We start from the raw sequence: 21383 nt of genomic DNA, 5'->3' as shown, positions 1-21383 counted from the left end.
GCAGGTGTCTCTCACTCCAGATCTGCCACAACTACTTAGCTATTACCATTAGCCTGTCACCAGAATTATTATTTCTACTGTCATAACTATATTACTATTGTTAGTCATTTTAGGAACTGTTGGATTTCTCTACAGTATTGTTACATCTTACGATGCAAAGTGTTTTGTTCATCAGTGTTTATGGTATAAGCTGGATAAAACCCTCCAATGATTGTAACAGATGATGCCTCAACTTCTTTGATATCGTCAGTGATTCATCATCAGCTAAGATATTAAATGACTTAATATTTGAAAAGCTCAGATAATACTGTAGAGAATAATAACATACGATTTTCAAACAGGGTTAATCAGAAGTAAGAGTAAAGAATGTTGTTATGTCACAGTCATGACACAAGTGTAATGTAAACAAGAAGCATAAGTTTACGTTTGTTCTTTTTATTTAATAACAGCTTACATGCTACATGATTGAGATTCTCTGTAAACCAATGTCTGCCGTCTCAATTATGCAGGATAGTTTCTGACCCGACCAGCCCAAACCAGGACGTTAGCTCTGGTGGTGATGGTTACTGATTGTGTCAGCGGGTTTTTCTATACAGTAAATCGTATTGTAAGTGACACCAGACCTTACAACTGCACATCTAACACAGACAGGAGATATTGGGGGGCCACACTGGAAAGTTTGTTGGAAAGACAGAATCTGCCGCGTTTGAGACATTTCAGGTCCACCTCTGAAATGTTCTGGGATGTGCAGAGCAGACCTGCGATTAAATAAAGGCACAAATAAAAAGAGTGAAAGAAGATTCTCCTTTAGCTAGATCACACCAAGTACTGACTTGACATGTTAACATCCTCACATAATCCCAAAGGATTTTAGGGAGATCTGTAGGATTATACAGCTAAAAGACCTTCAAAGGGTCCCAAAATAAAACCTATTGGATTTGTATAACCCCTCCACCACTGCACTTGACCTCATGAGAGACATAGGGAATGACATGTGGACACAGAAATGTATTTCCTCACTTCTCTGATCTGACACAAGACCCAGCTGCCAGGTCAGGTCAGTTCAGAAAAATATAGTGTTGTATGTGCAAAGTAAACTCAGCACATCAATAAATTCTTTTTGTTAAGCAACACAAATGAACAAGTGCATGCATGGATTGATTGATTTTCAGTCTCCAATCTGTAATTAAGTGAAAGCTGAACTAAAACATTCATATCCACTGTGTGTGTTGTGTTTGTGTGCACATTTAAGTACCATAGTATGTTTGCTTCTAAAATGTTGCGATATATACTATATATTTCTCAGTTTTAAAAAAAAGTGTGATTTCTTTGTGTCATTTTAAGACAAGATGCACCATTTATATACATTTACTTTACAACTGCAGGAGTTAAGAATAATAAAAAAAAAAAGAGTGGACATTGTTAGATCACTTCTGCTGTAAGGAATACTGCTCCGTGTTGTTTCATGTCTCTCTGGGTTTTGTTTTCCTCCATCACCAAACCTGCATTTATAAAGCAATGGAGTATCACCCGTCATCTGTCATGTCCTTCAACGTTGAGAATCGTCGACCTCAGCAGGGGTTTAATTTCCCCCATTCTCAACCAACAAACCTCCATTATAGCAGCATTTCACAGTATTCACAGCTGACTCTTCTTTCTGATCCTTGACTTGCGGAATGTCAAGCCTCCATCACTGCTCTGGGATCAGTGCTCAATCAGCAATCCATGCTCATCCCTCTCTGTCCCCACCCTCATCTCTCTCTCGCTCTGCATCCTTGTCAATCCAGCTTGCGTGCGCCCAATTTGAGAGGACCTTTAGCAGCTTTGCGCTCTGCCCGTTTCACCTCCAGCTCTTTCCTCCTCTCCTCCCGTTTCTTCTTGGAAAGCTCCGCCTTGCTGAGACCTGGTCAGCAAACCCGACCCCCCAAAAAAACAGGCAATTCAAGGCACAGACATACAATAATTGTCATCTACCAAGAGTAGTTAAGCATTCGTAGTGTGAATACAGGAGAAGTGAAAGAGGTAAAACGGTCCAGTGATGTTTTACAGCAAATGGTAAGGGATAAGGGAGGACAGCTGAGAAACTTACCCTGGGCTCCATCCACTGACTCCCAAGTCTCCTCAGCTCCCCACTCTCCTGTTGCCTCTGCACCCCAGCCACCTCCAGCCTGACCAGAGGAAAACACTGAACTGAAATCATCGTACCCTCAAGAAATCCTCAGCTCTGTTTATCTTACTAATACCTTCTTATCTTTCACTTTATCTGCTTTCCTTCACTTTGCAACTGCAAAAAGAAATGTTTCGATTCTTTGCCTCCTCCTCACCTCCATGTTGTATATATGATGGACATCTATAGTTTAGTTACACAGGTTTGATCTCACTTTTTTGAACTGGACAATTGTGAGTATTTTACATGGTACACTGGAACCTGTAAAATAGATAAATATAGACGCAGCACTTTTATCTCTTTCTATTTACCACTAATTTAATCTGTCTGCGTTTTGCTCTTTTGTCTGTGTCTCCTCCATCCTCACCGTGGCAACAGCAGCGCTGGCTGGGTTTCTCTGGGACACGCTGGCAAACAAGTCGTTGTGACTGGCTCCCTTCGATGCGCTGCTGCTGTCCCAGTTGTAATCGCTAGCTAACCGCACCCCTTCTGGAAGGGTGAGTGTCTCATTGGCCAAAGTTGTATCTGTCTCCTCCTCTCCCCAGTCGTTACCCCAGCCCTCCTCGCCAGCAGAGCTCTGTCCCTGGCCTTCCTTCTCATTGGACCAGCTGTCGTCAGCGTCCCACCCTGAGCTGCTCCAATCAGAGCTCTGCTTCTTCACCGTCACGGAGGAGGTCGACCGGCCCACCTAGATATTAAAGAGATGATAAAAGACTGATATGTAGACTTAAACCATATAGAGAACACAAACAACAACATAGACTACATTAAGTCCATACAGACAGGTGAGTGCATTTTGTGATGTATCCAAATTAAAGAGCTCGTACTTGTCGGTCACCAGCCTTCTTTTTGGATGATGACCAGTCAGTGTTCCAGTCATCGGGCTCTGTGTGAGCTTTCTCTGGCTCCTTTGAGGAAAGTCAAAAATTCATGTAATTTAACACCTATGTTCACACATGTATCTAAAGGAAAATTTGTAGTTTTCTATTTCAGTGAAAAGTGGTGAAATCCAACCTCCAAACTTCCCCAATCCTCCTCCTCCTCATCCCAGCGTTCTCCTATTGGCTCATCATCTTTGTCTGTTACTTCAACAGTCTGTGATTGGTTGGCATGACTAGAGGCAGCATGGTGACTCAGAGAGACTTGTGGAGTTTTATCATCTTCACCTATGAAAGGAAGAAAAACACAAGATAAAGTTTCAGGTATCCTATCTATGACTTTGCTGGTCTGGGATAAATAATGAATCGAATTGAGTTCAAGATCAAAATAAAGACACACTCAGATCATCATTTTCTCCAGGACAACTAGTTAACCAAGTTTGATAACTCTACCAGGTGCAGGAGCAGCGTCTGTGGTAGTAGTTGGGCTGGTGGTGTCAGTGGCCTCACTGCCCTCAGCTGTTGCATCCCCCTCTGTCCCTGGAGCATTGCGGATCAGCTTAGAAGTCAGCGAGGACATGCCGGTTACGGCCCAGCCAGCCCAGCTAGAGGAAGCACCCGCAGGCTGAGCACATGACGCTACATCCTTTTCTGCAGGACAGACCAATATCAAGTTTTTGTTTTTAGAATTTCAGAAACTAAGACTATTATGTGAGTGAGTCACCGTATTATTATTATTTATTTCCCCCAGTAACTGAGAAAGATAAAAAATATACAACATATCATCTGTAATGGAAAATTCCATTCTTGTTTCCTGTTCATCACATTGTATAAACACCCTCCTTTTTAACTACTCGTGGTTGCACTCTGAGCCATGTTGCTGACTGTGTAACCCTCTGCAGAGCTAATAATTAAAACTCTAAGACAACTCCGGTCTGAGAAACTCATAATTTCAAATCTCGAGATAAATTTCCACGACACATCATGACACGACACACATTCTTTGCTGAATCGTATAAAGAAAAGAGATCAGACTGCAGCTGAGACTACAGACCTATATCAGCCAGCTTGGAAGGGTCTTCTGACACAGTCTCCATCTTGGAAAGGAAACTCTTGATGGCTTTGAATGCCTGACAGAGAGAAAGACAACAGCACATCATGAGCAGAAACACATCAGCATGATCAAGTAAAAACAAAACAGATATTTACAAATTGAATTAATAAGGCAGCAATTGTAAGAAAAGTGTTAAGCCAAAAAAGCGTTTGGCCAAATCAAAAACAGTTGGTTTCACAAAGCCAGCTAAGCGAATTTGAAACTAACTTCCCTGTCTCGTCCAAGAATTGTTGTTTTAAAATGAAACTACTGTGGGTTTTGGAGAGTAACTGAAAAGTCACAAAAATAATCTACCTTTGTATTGCTCTGGAATGATACATTTTCTCTTCTACATTGTTTTGCTTCCTTAATCTGCCACAGTATGTAACTGTAGAATCTTTAATCTGCCCTTGCTTGAAGAATCAATGAAGATCTGCCTCTTAGTCTTAACAGAAACAAGAATAGTTTCTACGGGTCTGTCTTGTTCTGCTGGTAAGAAGATGTGACTCATGCAGTGCTTACATATTGTGTTATTGTTGGAGGTAATACATGAGCGTAGTCATCACATCACTGTATTTACCATAACCATGTTCTTTCATGCACCGATAATATGACAGTTAAAATGTAATTAACTATGAGCTTAAAATAAATTAATGATGTGATCTGCTGCTGATATTCAAGCACTCTTTAATATGCTATAACATTAAGATAAATTATATGACTAATAATACAGATTCAGTCTTGTGTAATATCATGTTTACCTGGTCCCTGACGCTCTTATCAGGGTCAATAGTAATGGCACAGAGGGTGGGGAGGATGCGGGCAGCGATCTCCGTTACACTGTAGTAGTTGTGTGTGGCAGCGAAACCCAGCACACCAGCAGAACGGGAAGCCGGGAAGGGGTCTTTCGTGGCTCGTGAAAAGGCAGAGATCAGAACACGCTGTCGAGTCTGTGAATGGAGGGATTACCATGTATTTCCATTTGAACAGATTATTTCTGGTTTTTTTTGCTATAAATGAATTAAGTGTTGCATTATGGCGTGGGTGTGCTTTACCCCGGCGTTGAGGTAGGAGGCGATCTTGCCCAGGCAGACAGTGGTGTTACACCGGATTGGGCCTTGTTCATCTCGGGCCTGAAGCCGGGCAAAGTGACGCATGAGCTCCTGGTTCAGGTTGGCTTCATTCAGTTTGGGAGCCAGCAACAGCATTGACTGGAGAGAAGGGAAAAAGGAGAGCGGTGGCTACAGCAGGCTGAAAACATCCAGTACTAGTCAAAAATTCCTTCTGCATTGTGGTTGTGTTGCGCAAACTACCTTAACAGTCTGTTCTCTGATGGCAGGGTTTGTGTCTGTGAAGCCATGAACAATGTGAGGAAAGATCTGGGAGTTGACTGCTGCCTCGTTCAGATACTGAATGAACTGCTCCATCTGAGATACAGAGAGAAGGACAGAAAGAAGGAACAATGTTATAGGGAATTAATGCTTTTCTCCTTTAGTATAGGCTAATAAACACTGAAAATGTTTCTACTGCATTTCATTCTACTTTTTTTCCTGGCTATAAAATCCATGAGTTGCATGTGTTAAATGGGAGAGTTGAGGGAAATAAAATGCACACTAATTCCCTGTACAGCATTTGTCTAACTAAAACCCAAAATTAAAACATATTTGCTTCAAGTCCTGCATGAAGGTAAAACTGCCTCTCTGGGTGCAGATGAAACAGGCCTATATTAAATACACACTGGAGTGCGTCTCAGGCAGCAATTTTCTGTCCGAATTACTGAACCCAAGAGAAAACTAATCAAGGACGACCTGAACCCGACAGGCATTCTGCTTTTTGTTGCTGAACCCTACCCGAGCCCGTGTAAAAAGCATCAAGTATATACCCCAGCCAACATGACTGCACCCGAATATCATTTCAAATTTGTATTCTGTATCCACATTCTAATGCACACCTGCTGCAGCAGTCGTATTCTCATGGCTCGGTCTGTGGAGGAGAACATCTTCACGATGACAGGGATAATCTTCTGTTGGTATTCTTCTGCCGAGAGGAACTTCCCTACCTGGCACAAACAGACATAGATTAGATCAGAAAGAAATTGAAAACTTTCAAATGGAAGCGGAAAAGACGTGTGCACTAAGACATGAATACCAGTGTAACTATTTCTAACTCTGACTCATTTTAGACAATTACTTTTTAAAAGCTTTACTTTGGAAATATTCGGACCTGCATGGAGATTCTCTGGTAAAACCATTGATATTTCATAGGGTGTCAGAGTTGCCCGGGGATGTCAGAACTTACCTTGAAGAGTGGCGTGAGGACGACAGCGCCCGCACTGCCAAACTCGAAGGCGGTGAGCAGCTGAGGAAGAACCTTGTGTTTACAGAAGTCTTCGGGGAAGGAGTCCAGATTGTCACTCAGATCCTGGAAGAACTGCTGCTTCTCAGCCGGCTCCTTGATCTAGACAGGATCATTTTATACTATGAATTTTACTGTTATTATATAAACTAATATATATAATTAATAAATACTCAATTATGCTTTCAGATTGTTTTACAGAATGAAAAAATAAACTCCAAGAAACACCTTCAATTGTTTGTTGGAGTTTTTTTTTTTTCCTTCTGCTGTGTGTCTAAGTTATATTCTTCTAAACTTTTAGAATAGATCCACAAGAACTTTCTACTTTCAGTTTCTGTCTTAGTATATAATACTGTAGGTTGTGACTGTTCTAATGGGTTGTGACTGTAGCTCTGATGTCTTGTGTTCAAGTCTCTGGACCTGTATCTCCTCCAGGAAAAGGTTGCTTTCGACGAAGCTGTTGCTGAGGAACCCCCCGGCGGCTCTACAGTTCTGAAGAAACCGGGATGGATTGGGCCGAGCCCGGGGGTTGGCCCCCACCAGCTCACAGTAATGAGGGACCAGGGCCTTTGGAATCTGTGGACACGAAGGTGACAAGAGAGAGAACTCAACTCTGTACACGACACTTCTCTAGGTCACAAACAGTTGATGTATTAATAAAAGCAAAATGCGACAAAGTATAATTGTAAAAGACTTAATTATTAAATCATTATGTACAGTGGCTGTGAAGCACAAGACAAATAATGCTCATTTTATGGTATTCGTGATTTCCCTATATAAAATGCTTTTGTGCATGTGAAAGGTGTGCAAAGTTACAAATTCTACAGTCTGCGAAAAAAAGGGCACAGAGTACACTGCACCTGAAGAACCTGAAGAACCTGAAACACCTTGCTGGAATTCCTCTACGTGCACATCACCAAGTAATGCGTAACAAGTCCTACTGGCTAGTTTAGCTCAAAATAGTACAGCAGAACCACTGCTATTGTTACTGCAGCTACAGGTAAGGGGTGTGGGATTTCTGACGCACGGCTGCCCAATCACACAAGTGTGGGCCAGCTGACCAATCAGTGCACACTGGACTTTTTGGGAGGCGAGAAAAGACACCAAACCGATCGTTTCCGACACACAGCTAAAAAAGGCAACATACCGTTTGAGAAAAACAATGCATATTTTAAACATAACAGAATGTAAACATATTCATATAGATCCACAAATTCTAATTATGAACCGGTTCATGGCTAAAATATGGATAGTGACAAAAAAATAGTAAAACATTAAATAAATAGAAATACCATATTTACATCATGTGCTCTTTCAATTACATCATCTTGCCGTGCCCTATTCTTCCGCAACTGTTTAATGGAAACTGCCAGTACAAATAGTGCCACCAGTTGTTTATCTACATCAGGGGTCAGCAACCTAAGGATGGCACGCGGTGCCATAATCATTGGCACACAGGCGATTACTTATTAAAGAAATGTTCAAAGGTTTTGCCTCCCAGCCGGCGCTGCTCACATTTCCCCACATGAATCTCCGTGAAGTAGTGGTGTGCGATACTGCAAGATTTGGTATCGATCCGATACCAAGTAAATACAGGGCCAGTATCGCCGATATCGATAACGATACCGATACTTTTTAATAATTAAGGTGGATGCATCATCAAATTGCTAAATCTGAATGAATTTTCATGACTTTTAATTGTTTTTGTGATTTTTCCTTTGGATTATTAATTAGTTAAAATCCAGGACAGAATTTGGGCAAAGATTATTCGTAAATAGAAAATACTTTATTATCATAAAAGTTTTTGTTCAGAAACTACAGTAACAACAGAACAGTTACAAAACAATTTTTTCCTCTGCCAATGACCTCTGCCTCTGGGTTGGGGGTGTGGGTCTGTCGGAGCCAGGGGGTGGGGGATTTCTCACCTCCTCTCTCCGTTTCTGTAGCTCTTTATTTTCTCTGGGATGGTTTTTCATATGCTTGTATAAGTTAGTGGTGTTACCACTGTATTTGACTGCCTTTTTGCAAATGACGCATCTTGCTGTCATTTCATTTTCAGCCTGAATCTGAAAATATAGCCACACGGCGCTCCTCTTCCTCTCTGCCATTCTTCTGCTCCGTCTCTGTGCTGCTTGTGTGCTGTGCTGCTGGCCGGGAGGAGGCGCAAAGTGTGCCTGCTCCGCGCTGTGACAGCCGCAGCAGTGCATACAGGAGAGAAACTGAAACTAAAGTATCGATCTCATTACACTGGTATTGATCAATATCAATACCAACGTTGGTATCGATATTATCGATATTTGGATCGATCCGCCCACCACTACCGTGAAGTGCAGCCGCTCAAACAAAGACACAGGCATTTCAGCCATCATGGGCAGAAGACTATGGCTTTGCTGGACCGTGCTGTGTGCACGTTATGTTTTGAAAATGTTGTGTGCCGATCGTCCAGTGTTAAGTGAAACTTTGAAAGCACGAAAGCAGTCGTCGATGAGAAACGTCACCTGTTGACTTGAAGCTTCAGTCGGAACACGGCTTGGATAAGAGGAGATAACTCGGTTAAAAACCGGGTGACGTGGCGACAAATACGTGTCTGTGTGTGCGTGCGGATAAACAAAGCCTGAGAACTGATCATACGCAGCGCGAGCGCAACATTTATCTCGAGGCAGACATTCACACAGACGCGGACATGTTGATCAATATCAATACCAACGTTGGTATCGATATTATCGATATTTGGATCGATCCGCCCACCACTACCGTGAAGTGCAGCCGCTCAAACAAAGACACAGGCATTTCAGCCATCATGGGCAGAAGACTATGGCTTTGCTGGACCGTGCTGTGTGCACGTTATGTTTTGAAAATGTTGTGTGCCGATCGTCCAGTGTTAAGTGAAACTTTGAAAGCACGAAAGAAGTTTCAAAGATCAGGCAGACAAGGGAGAATCAATCAATCAAACGTGCAGTGTCCAGGTATGGGAAGCAAACTCTCTCAAAGTCTTTGCCACCGCCAAAAACCATGCGACTGAAGCAAGCTTTCGCAATTCTGAATATGAGTGTGGTTGGTGGGGTTAATGACAAACTTATTATTGCAATCATAATGAGATAAACATGTTTCTTTAAATTGTTGTTCTATATATAGCCAATATGGATGGAATAAAATGACATGTCTTTTGGAAATATTAATTTGGTTCAATAATAAAACTTAATATAAAAAAATGTTGATATGGCACACTAATTCACAAGAAGATTTCACATTGGCACTTATTGTCAAAAAGGTTGCCGACCCCTGATCTACATGAACCAACATCTAATATTCAGTAGCGGATGGAAACAAGCATCCATTTAAGTTTATTTCCTACATTTGTATGGAAGAATATTTAGAGTATCTAAAAAGATATTTCATGTAACCCATAACATCTGTCAAGTAATTACAAAGAAACTCGAGGTGACGTACCTTTCCCAGTGAACGAAGGGAGGAGGTGCGAGGTAGTGGCCCATTGAATACTTCCCAGATCAGGCAGCCTAAACGCCACACTTCTCCTGCCCTGCAAGACGTGAATATAGTGCATTACAAAATGCAGTGACCAGGGTCAGGTTTACCATCATCTACTCAACACTTCACTCATGATCTTTACATGGTCCCGAACCTCTTTTGCAATTTCTACACTTTCTCCATATTCCTATTACTCCTCCCTTTTTATTCTGGAGTAACATATTATTATTCTGACAAGCTCTTCTCACTTTGAGATTATTGAGAATACTCTTTTACCATTTCTCTCCAGTGCTGTTGGACATCTCTGGGGGGTCATATTTCTCCATGTCTGGGTAAACAGCCTTCGGTGCCGGAAGCGAGACCCCGCTTGGGTCGCCCTGCTCAGGGGCCACATGGTCGAGGGCCCCTAGTTTCCACTCTCCAGCACGATCCACGAAAACAGACCACACACCTAAGTTGTTATGAAGCAGGTGGCAGTCGTTGACCAGGAAACTAAGAGCTTTCTGTGGGATGGGGCAACGGTAGAGTAAACAGATAAACAGTGAGAGAGGGCCGGAGGAGGACAGTGACAGAAATGGCAAAACTACAGCTCATCTGAAAGTATCAACTTGCACAAAGTCCCATCCTTACCACTATCTGGTGCAGTCCCCAGGAGATCTCCAGTTCCCCGGCACCACCCTTCTCTGCCTGGGCTTTCAGGTGGACTGCCAGGGGCGTCACCTGCTCCGTAACCAGGTAAAGGCTCTTCTCTGTCTGTAACAACCACAGAGAAGAGTAACTGTGATTTAATAGCTATTTTATTGCACCAGCATCACTGTCAAAAAACTCAATAATGAAAAAGAAAGTACAGACATACAAAGACAAAAATATGATAGGTGAATTAATAGTTGTCCGTTTATTCAATGTAACAATGTTACAGAAAACAATAAACGATGCTGATTCATCTCAACAGGTTTCTATTAAAAGGCAATAAAAGTTAGTGCTGAATTATTATTCAACTAAAGCAAGTGAAAAACTACAAAGCCGTGTACAAACAGTAACAATTAAAAAGACTTGATGTAAGGATCATACTATGTTAAGGAGTTGGGAAACATCTTCGTTGCTACTCAGTTTCAGGCTGTGTATTCAGTGGTCAGCATCTTCTGAATTATGAGTACGCACAAACAGACAAGAAGGAAGAAACTTAATATGGAAGCTATTTTATTTCAATCTACGTTTCAAATTCTCTTGACAAATCATAGTGTTGACGCACAGATTACTAGTTCTTAATAATAATTAATAATCTGATTTAATGTATGATCCAATTATACTCTGGTGGAGCACAAAAGCTGAGGAAACAGCGCAAGAATCTGCAAATATTATGAAGCACACTATTCACTACAACTATTGTAGGCCTACAGTGGAATATTCACACTCACCTCAATCTGTAAACATGCAGAAAAGAGCAGATGGTGGAGATGAGACAACTAATTATATTTAAAGGGATAGTTCACCGAAAAATGGAAATTCACTGATTACCTACTCAGCACTGTGCCGATGGAGGGGTGGGTGAAGTGTTTGAGTCCCCAAAACACTTCTGGAGTTTCAGGGGTAAACAGCCTTGCAGCCGAATCCAATACAATTGAAGTAACTGGTGACCTCTTCTTCAGACGTAAAAAAACATCAAATGCCTCCATACTGCTCCTGTGATTTCATCCAAGTGTCCTTAAGCCCCGACATTCAAATTCGACTCGAAACTACGTAATTTACACCATGTTTGACAGCCTCCTCGAAGGTGCGTTCACGTACGCACTTGCACACAGGAAAGCCGCACACACTCTCGCCCAAAGGCACGTGCGGGGTGCGCGTTCGTGTGCCTACGTCCGCTTGCATCGCCACTTCCAGTAGTGGTGTAAATTACCTCATTTCGAGTCGAATATGAATGTCGGGGCTTGCGAACAATTGGATGACACCACACGAGCAGTAAGGAGGCATGTTTCGTCGCAGCTGATTTTATTTATCTTATTGTATATATCTTATATTTTATTTTTACATTAATAATTGTATTTTATTTGTATTACTTGCACTATGATGCATTACATTTTACTGTCCTTTTGTTGTACCATTACACCTGTAAAGCACTTTGGTCAACCAAGTTGTTTTAAATGTGCTATATTAATAAAATTGACATTGACATTTTTTTCTGTTGTTTTATTAAGTCTGTAGAAGAGGTCACTGTTTACCCCTGAAACTCCTAAAGTGTTTTGTGGACTCAAACACTTCGCCTACCCCTCAATCGGCATAGTGGTGAGTAAATAATGAGTGAATTTTCATTTTTCGATGAACTATCCCTTTAAAGGCATTACAGACAGTGGCAGCGTGCAGAATTGATGACAGAAGGTGCAAACGAACATACAAAAAAACACACAAACCTCTAATCCATCCACATAGGCCAGGATGTTGGGGTGTCGCAGGGTCTTCATACGCTTGTAGGCAGCCTTGGCCAGCTGTGTCTGCTGCTCTGTACCCTGAGCCGAGTCGTACACAAACACAGACACCGGCTCTCCACTGGTCTGAGGAGACAGGATGGGGGAAATTACATAAATTTATCATTTAAAATAAATTGACAGTTTTTCAACGTATTTTTTATTTTTATTATTATGTTCTGTAATCAAATCAAGTTGCAGAAGAATCAAAGCCATCACTCTAGTGTCACTACGTCATATTTAAATGAGCTGAATCAGGACGATAGAAACAGGAAGTTGTTATTTTGCTGTCATTGTGCAGCCCTGTGAGGATGGCTGTCTAGTTTCAGCTTCCCAACGCAGAGTTATGACAGTGGCTTGTATGAGGTGTTGTCAGTCGTCGATGAGAAACGTCACCTGTTGACTTGAAGCTTCAGTCGGAACACGGCTTGGATAAGAGGAGATAACTCGGTTAAAAACCGGGTGACGTGGCGACAAATACGTGTCTGTGTGTGCGTGCGGATAAACAAAGCCTGAGAACTGATCATACGCAGCGCGAGCGCAACATTTATCTCGAGGCAGACATTCACACAGACGCGGACATGTTGATCTTGTAAACACGTCAGTACGACACCTGACAACACAACGACAAGCTTACTGACTGACAGGCCTCCATAATGAAGCGAGCTGAAGCTAACCGCTAGCGGAGGCTCTGCAGCGGTCTGCGTCTTTTTACCTTCCGCTTCCCGCGATGTAAAGTCCATATTCCAGACTTCTCCTGGGCGTCTGGAAGAAGTTCATAAGCGAAGTCTTTGACAGGATCCCTTGCGAAAAAGGACCACATCTCCTATTTCCTCCTCCACACCTCATCAAACACTACAGAGACTGCTGGAGGCTAGCTGCTATGTAGCACGGATGTGAAATGGCTCCGTGGGAAACTTGTTTCTGCCCTTTAGTTCCGCAGTAAATTGGTGTCAGTAAAAATATTAAAAATTATTTTCAATGATTAAATTAATTTAAATCTACATCTAATCCTGAATATTGTAACGTGCTATTTGTGTTCTGTTGTTATTCATAATAAAGTTTTATGTTAAAATGTAAAATATCAAGCCCCAATTTTATTTCTTTATAACGATCGTTTGACAACCACATTTTGGGAATCACTGTCATGTTCTTTTTTAATATATGCAACTGCCAATGTATTGACATCTGAACAATTTTAGCCCCTATTTATTAATTAATTCTATTTTTTAAATTTTATTTGAAAAGGGAGAACGACATTTAGTAACCTTCATATAGATTTTAAATGCACACGAGTTAGCTGTAAGGGTCATTTTCATCAGCAGTCACTTTGCCAGATGTTATGACACAGCATAATAAAAGGACTTATCTGCTACATTTGTGTATTTTTTAACAAATTATTAATCCAGACATGTTGGGGGCCGATGCCAGAAGGCCCCTCACTCTCCAATTGTACCCGGATCATAACAATGTCATTATGATGGCCTCTTTGTTATCTACTGCTATGCACAAATGTTTTTTTTGGTACTTTGATTCTCCAACATGTCATGTTGCCAAAAGTCAGACTAATCATATCATCCTTTTATGGCTATACTGGTCCCAAAAAAAAAGATAAGAGAACAGAAGATATTCATGTACTCTTTTACTCCCAGTTGTCATTGTGCTACGTAAGGCATTTGCAATCATGTGCAGTAAAAAAATTCTTCTACCCATGGTAAAATCTGTAATCTTGGATTCTCACATTTAAATTCAAACAAGTAGTAATGTGAAGAATTAAATTGTGAAACTGGGACAGAAGAGAACTTTATTGATCATTTACACTCAAATTTAAAAAATGTTACAAAATCAAATACTACTTACTCAAAGATTGATATAACAATGTTTATATTATTACCCTGATATAGTCCTGTCTCACTTTTCGGGGAATATCTTCTCATTACCAACCAAAACTACTGATTTTTTTTGCACCCCATTGCACAGCATTCTTAAAAGCAAGACCCCGCAGGGAATTGAACCCTGTCCTGACAAAGTCAGGAGTGCCACCACCGGGGTCTTTTGCTTTTTTGTTGTTGCTGTAATAAGGGCAAAAGCAAAACCTGGAGGAACAAAACCAAGACTTTGTTCCCCCAGGAAAAGAAAACCACTCTGCACCTGGCTGCTATATTATTCTGTCACCACATGGGGATTTCTCTCGGTCAGGAGGCTGAAACTAGAAGAAAGAGACAACTGGTTTCCCCAATCCCCAGCATTCCCCACGACACTGAATTGGCGAATGACTAATTCAAAGATATCCTTTTATCCATATTAGCAAAGCCACGATACCAGCATCCCTGATAATAATGTTTTCCCGTTTGCAATTCGGCAGGATTCACGGGTCAAGCGATCTGGTATGGCTTTCTTTCCAAGTTTAACGCTGTAATGGAAAAAAGACAGACAATGTAAGACTCCCCACCCCCTCCCACATGAACCCCACACTGAAATTCCAATGAGACACATAATCAGTGTAATTTTTGTTTACCGCCAATGGCGTAGCACCTTTTACCACAGCTATCGGCCCTCCACGATGCACAATTCGTCAAAGAAATAAAGACCCTAGAGGCTGGCTGTACCAAGACATCCCATGACTCCCTGCAGAGGGTTAAGTCGCCTGGCTCAGTCGCAAGTTAAGCTGAACAAGAAATCTGAAAAGAGAGAAAAGTGTTGCCCGTCCCCCCCTCAAGAAAAACCCTTGACTGAACACTACTGCAGTGTTTGACAACGACTACATGAACATTATGTTGTGCATTACAAATAAAATGTTATGCAGAGCTGATGTGCATGCAACATGTTGAGTTACACATTTAAGCCATGGTGTGTTAAAGAAAAATCAAGGGAACCAAAATTATTTAACTTAGAACCCATGAGACTGAAGTGATGCAGTATTAGCGAGACAAGCTTGCAGCTCTTGATCTTAATGTGACTGGATTCTCAGAGTTCCAACACAGGTTAGGCCATCCCAGATGACATACAAAGACAATTTGGGCAGTTAAACCTGAGAAACCGAAGGGAAAAGAAAAAAGGCACACACACAAACAGAGAGCGGGGCTTCTGCGAAGGCCATCAAGGATTCAGATTTAAGCTCAAGCGCACAGGGGGTTGGTACTTCATTCAGGGGCCACACTCATATTCGCTGACAGCTTCCACAGATGATTTTGCATTCAGAGGCAGGCGAGATCGAGTGGACAGACGAAGATGATCTGAAACAAAGAGTGATCTACACAACACACCCACCACACAATACTCAAAGATTTGAGGTCTACTCATCTTTTGGTTTAAGATGCAAAGCAGTAGGGCCCTGTGGCCAAAGAGGAATGCTAGTAAAGCATTGTTACTAATTATTTGAGGTTAACATAAAGCCAGTTCTAAGATGTAATTTTTCAACTACAACATTGCAGAAGTTCATTATGAAAAGTTAAGCCAGCATCTTACTACATGCTCCAGGTTAGAGGACTTCACTCGTTCTTGAGCCAGTCTTGCGCTCTTATTTCTGTGAAGAGAAGTGCAGGGACACACCCAACCAAACCCAATAGCAATATAAACACATTTGCACTGCATTTCAGACCAAATTGAAGCTGCACCATGCACAGCCTTCCTCAGCTACTGAATTTTTTTTGTTTTACTTCACGCAGTTGTGCGATATGAGCAACCTACCACCTGCACAGTTGCGCAAGGGCTAGCAGCTGAGGGCTAATCATTTCAATCTATTGATCAAAAAGCAACCTGACTCCCATTGTTCAAACTGCATGTTGGTTGAGATGATTCCTGTGTTGTCTTAGGTAGACTGCATTCTTCCGTCGGACTTTTCTGCAAGATCAAACAAGAGGTAGACAAGAAACACCCCCTATGCCCCCCATGGTAATCGTAGAACTGACCATTGTTATCCTTGCCCAAAAGCTTTACTGCAGATAATGTCAGAATCAATGAAGGTCCATCAAATCTTCCACTTATCACAAGAAAGCACAGCAGTGCTTACAGTCAAGTATAGCAAGTTGCTTTCATTCCAAGAACAATGAGGGCAGTTAAACCCATTAAATATAAGAGACACCCACTAGGGTTGAGAATTTTTTGCTTCCAACATCAATATTTGATGGATTCAACTTATCTGCCTTCAATTTCCACTTTGAAAAGGGTGTCATACGAGCCCAGGTCACATCCGTGCTCTACAAAGATCCAAGCTTTAGTCATACCTGAAAAAGCACAAGAAAAGCTCCACAATCACTGGAATTACAGTAATCTAAATTACAACTGCCTTCAGAGGGACAACTGTTTGACTGAATACAATTCAAAGTGGAAACCTTTTTCCAGAAGAAGCTTTTAAATACCACAGGCCTGAGCGCGAAGGATTCCTCCTTTATGAACCGTAGGTGTAGACTTGAATGTAGATTTTGGAAGGGCGGGCCATATAACTTAATCTGCAAGAGTCACAAATACACAGTCCCCTCCCAACCCAACAAAGCAACTTGAAGCCTGTACAGAATTACAATGACTTCTAGTAAAGAGACTTGTTACCGCACTCCCTGGGAAAACAGAACGTCTTGCTAGATCTGGAGACTAGTTCTGAAGCTGCTATCCTGCGAAGAAAAGTGTCCATCTTGTTGGGTGCACCTGGAAGTTTCCTATTCAAGGCCTTTTGAGCCGGTAACATGGAGCTGTGAATTCTAGGGAGAGACTGATTAAGGCCCCAGACTGATTAAGACCTATTGAACAACACGAGGACCGCCTCCCTCTCCAGCTGGGGGAACTACTTCTGATTGCAGGGGGTCGAGAAGTCTGAAAAGATGTTCCTCTCGCCAGCACACTACCAAGGCATTCATCACAGCAGACACCACCACACTCATGTCAGCGCACAACCGGAGGGGTGACCACGGTACAAAATGACTTACCTTGCCTGAAAAGAGGAAGAGAGAGCTGTGCGAGAAATTGTGTTCTACAACATCGGTTTCTAAAAGTAATTGAAAAGCTAAATGTCTGAGAATGTTACAGAGATACCTCTACCCCATTATACAAACCACCGCATTGCTTTAACGTGTGAAGCTAGAAGACTTGTGCGCCCTGTCCCACCCTCTCATCACTGGCTGGCTTGCTCTGGAACTGCTGCTTCAGTGATGATCAGCTTTAGGGGGCCAGGCCTGTGAAAAGAAGAACTCGAAACACACTTTTCAAATATCCTCCTCCCCCTTAACCAAATAACTATAATGGAAAATCCTTTGAATGAAAAATTACTGTATTCTATACAGCATAGGTAATTATGAGGCATGTACAGGATAGTTACACCCACATGTACATTTCATGCATTAACTCACTGCTGGGTTAAGAGGTAGATGTAGCTGATGTACCAATGAGGCGCTGTTGCTGAAGCACTGAAGGGTTGTGGTATACACGCAATCGGCGGCACAGGAGACCATCCACTCTCACTCCAATGCTGAAACTTCTCTCAGGAAGACCTATTGAACAACACGAGGACCGCCTCCCTCTCCAGCTGGGGGAACTACTTCTGATTGCAGGGGGTCGAGAAGTCTGAAAAGATGTTCCTCTCCCCAGCACACTACCAAGGCATTCATCACAGCAGACACCACCACACTCATGTCAGCGCACAACCGGAGGGGTGACCACGGTACAAAATGACTTACCTTGCCTGAAAAGAGGAAGAGAGAGCTGTGCGAGAAATTGTGTTCTACAACATCGGTTTCTAAAAGTAATTGAAAAGCTAAATGTCTGAGAATGTTACAGAGATACCTCTACCCATTATACAAACCACCGCATTGCTTTAACGTGTGAAGCTAGAAGACTTGTGCGCCCTGTCCCACCCTCTCATCACTGGCTGGCTTGCTCTGGAACTGCTGCTTCAGTGATGGTCCCTCTGTGCTGCTACTCTGCCCTGTCCCTCTGGCTCTCTCTGGTGTACACCAATTCTCCAATTTAAAAAGCTTGAGAACTGAAAAAAACGTCCATATAGAATAACAGCCTGTGATTCCTTGTGCTACAGCTCTGGTTATATGAGCTTTGTTTCCTATCAAGTTGCCTTTTAGACTGTAGCTTTCCTTTGTTATTTCTTTGATCCAAAGGAAAGCTATTGTCTTTGCATTGACTATTGTCAAAAATTCTAAGCTGGTAGATGTAGACTTGAATGTAGATTTTGGAACTTCAACTTATCTGCCTTCAATTTCCACTTTGAAAAGGGTGTCCTATGAGCCCAGGTCACATCCGCTGCTCTACAAAGATCCAAGCTTTAGTCATACCTGAAAAAGCACAAGAAAAGCTCCCCCACACAAGCCCCCAAAAAGAACAAATGCATACCAAAACTGTATTCAATCACAACAAGCTATGCATTTTTTATGCAATAATTAAATCCTTTACAGATAGTTCACTCATTGTATTTTCAATACAAAGTATAGTAACTAATTGCAAAGGAATTGCAATGGAGGCATCTAGCCAGACAATGAATGTTAAGAGAAATGTGAATACATTTAGTGACCTTACGTGATGCTTGATGCGCAAGGGAACTTGTACAAACAATGAGTTAGGAGAGTTCCTGGTGATCTTGGGTATTGGAAAGCGCACAGGACACAGCACACTGAAAAATGCAAAGGAAAAAGCCTCTCCCCACAATACCCTTCCCCAAATACAAGCAGTACAACACTACAAGACAATCACTGGAATTACAGTAAATTAAATTACAACTGCCTTCAGAGGGACAACTGTTTGACTGAATACAATTCAAAGTGGAAACCGTTTTCCAGAAGAAGCTTTTAAATACCACAGGCCTGAGCGCGAAGGATTCCTCCTTAATGAACCGTAGGTGTAGACTTGAATGTAGATTTTGGAAGGGCGGGCCATATAACTTAATCTGCAAGAGTCACAAATACACAGTCCCCTCCCAACCCAACAAAGCAACTTGAAGCCTGTACAGAATTACAATGACTTCTAGTAAAGAGACTTGTTACCGCACTCCCTGGGAAAACAGAACGTCTTGCTAGATCTGGAGACTAGTTCTGAAGCTGCTATCCTGCGAAGAAAAGTGTCCATCTTGGTGGGTGCACCTGGAAGTTTCCTATTCAAGGCCTTTTGAGCCGGTAACATGGAGCTGTGAATTCTAGGGAGAGACTGATTAAGGCCCCACAGCCCCCCACCCCCATTACAACACGTTCCAAATAGTGAAGAATAAAGAATCTGATGGACTTATTGAAAAATACCAGATACCTTCCTACATTTCTTTAAACCACAGTAGATGCACATGATCCCGATCCATAGCACTATAGAAAATAAGATGAGCTCAACTTGTAGCATGCGGCTAGCGTGGGGGAATTCTTTCGATGATCAGCTTTAGGGGGCCAGGCCTGTGAAAAGAAGAACTCGAAACACACTTTTCAAATATCCTCCTCCCCCCTTAACCCAATAACTATAATGGAAAATCCTTTGAATGAAAAATTACTGTATTCTATACAGCATAGGTAATTATGAGTTATGTACAGGATAGTTACACCCACATGTACATTTCATGCATTAACTCACTGCTGGGTTAAGAGGTAGATGTAGCTGATGTACCAATGAGGCGCTGTTGCTGAAGCACTGAAGGGTTGTGGTATACACGCAATCGGCGGCACAGGAGACCATCCACTCTCACTCCAATGCTGAAACTTCTCTCAGGAAGACCTATTGAACAACACGAGGACCGCCTCCCTCTCCAGCTGGGGGAACTACTTCTGATTGCAGGGGGTCGAGAAGTCTGAAAAGATGTTCCTCTCCCCAGCACACTACCAAGGCATTCATCACAGCAGACACCACCACACTCATGTCAGTGCACAACCGGAGGGGTGACCACGGTACAAAATGACTTACCTTGCCTGAAAAGAGGAAGAGAGAGCTGTGCGAGAAATTGTGTTCTACAACATCGGTTTCTAAAAGTAATTGAAAAGCTAAATGTCTGAGAATGTTACAGAGATACCTCTACCCATTATACAAACCACCGCATTGCTTTAACGTGTGAAGCTAGAAGACTTGTGCGCCCTGTCCCACCCTCTCATCACTGGCTGGCTTGCTCTGGAACTGCTGCTTCAGTGATGGTCCCTCTGTGCTGCTACTCTGCCCTGTGCCTCTGGCTCTCTCTGGTGTACACCAATTCTCCAATTTAAAAAGCTTGAGAACTGAAAAAAACGTCCATATAGAATAACAGCCTGTGATTCCTTGTGCTACAGCTCTGGTTATATGAGCTTTGCTTCCTATCAAGTTGCCTTTTAGACTGTAGCTTTCCTTTGTTATTTCTTTGATCCAAAGGAAAGCTATTGTCTTTGCATTGACTATTGTCAAAAATTCTAAGCTGGTAGATGTAGACTTGAATGTAGATTTTGGAACTTCAACTTATCTGCCTTCAATTTCCACTTTGAAAAGGGTGTCCTATGAGCCCAGGTCACATCCGCTGCTCTACAAAGATCCAAGCTTTAGTCATACCTGAAAAAGCACAAGAAAAGCTCCCCCACACAAGCCCCCAAAAAGAACAAATGCATACCAAAACTGTATTCAATCACAACAAGCTATGCATTTTTTATGCAATAAGAAAATCCTTTACAGATAGTTCACTCATTGTATTGTCAATACAAAGTATAGTAACTAATTGCAAAGGAATTGCAATGGAGGCATCTAGCCAGACAATGAATGTTAAGAGAAATGTGAATACATTTAGTGACCTTATGTGATGCTTGATGCGCAAGCGAACTTGTACAAAGAATGAGTTAGGAGAGTTCCTGGTGATCTTGGGTATTGGAAAGCGCACAGGACACAGCACACTGAAAAATGCAAAGGAAAAAGCCTCTCCCCACAATACCCTTCCCCAAATACAAGCAGTACAACACTACAAGACAATGACTGGAATTACAGTAAATTAAATTACAACTGCCTTC

General features: G+C 42.0%; 1 protein-coding gene and 1 long non-coding RNA gene across 2 annotated transcripts; one reads left to right on the top strand and one right to left on the bottom strand.

The window, feature by feature from the left end:
• Positions 1 to 425: 425 nt before the first annotated feature.
• On the bottom strand, positions 426 to 13353 carry scyl1 (SCY1-like, kinase-like 1). The gene is made up of 18 exons (XM_034598300.1): positions 13163 to 13353; positions 12394 to 12534; positions 10613 to 10735; positions 10259 to 10485; positions 9944 to 10034; positions 6914 to 7069; positions 6437 to 6595; positions 6090 to 6197; positions 5452 to 5565; positions 5194 to 5349; positions 4900 to 5088; positions 4100 to 4175; positions 3499 to 3696; positions 3182 to 3333; positions 2995 to 3075; positions 2535 to 2855; positions 2090 to 2168; positions 426 to 1903 (listed from the first exon to the last, which is right to left on the bottom strand). Exons 1-18 carry the CDS (start codon positions 13268 to 13270, stop codon positions 1779 to 1781), a joined length of 2604 nt encoding a protein of 867 aa, XP_034454191.1. The 5' UTR covers positions 13271 to 13353; the 3' UTR covers positions 426 to 1778.
• A 2676-nt stretch (positions 13354 to 16029) lies between these two features.
• On the top strand, positions 16030 to 19131 carry LOC117769425. Its single transcript, XR_004615220.1, has 2 exons — positions 16030 to 16666; positions 18720 to 19131. It is a non-coding gene; the product is annotated as an uncharacterized LOC117769425 (long non-coding RNA).
• The last annotated feature ends 2252 nt before the right edge of the window (positions 19132 to 21383 follow it).

Source organism: Hippoglossus hippoglossus, chromosome 10, assembly GCF_009819705.1.
Source record: "Hippoglossus hippoglossus isolate fHipHip1 chromosome 10, fHipHip1.pri, whole genome shotgun sequence".
Taxonomy (NCBI): Eukaryota; Metazoa; Chordata; class Actinopteri; order Pleuronectiformes; family Pleuronectidae; genus Hippoglossus; species Hippoglossus hippoglossus.
Note: the sequence above shows the minus strand (reverse complement) of the source record. Positions and strands in the feature narration are given on the sequence as shown.

Coding starts and splice junctions, on each gene's coding strand:
- scyl1 (XM_034598300.1), bottom strand. CDS start 13,270: ATGTGGTCCTTTTTCGCAAGGGATCCTGTCAAAGACTTCGCTTATGAA. Junction 10,486..10,612: donor GGGGACTGCACCAGATAGTG/GTAAGGATGGGA, acceptor CCCATCCCACAG/AAAGCTCTTAGTTTCCTGGT. Junction 7,070..9,943: donor CCCTTCGTTCACTGGGAAAG/GTACGTCACCTC, acceptor TCGTGTCCACAG/ATTCCAAAGGCCCTGGTCCC.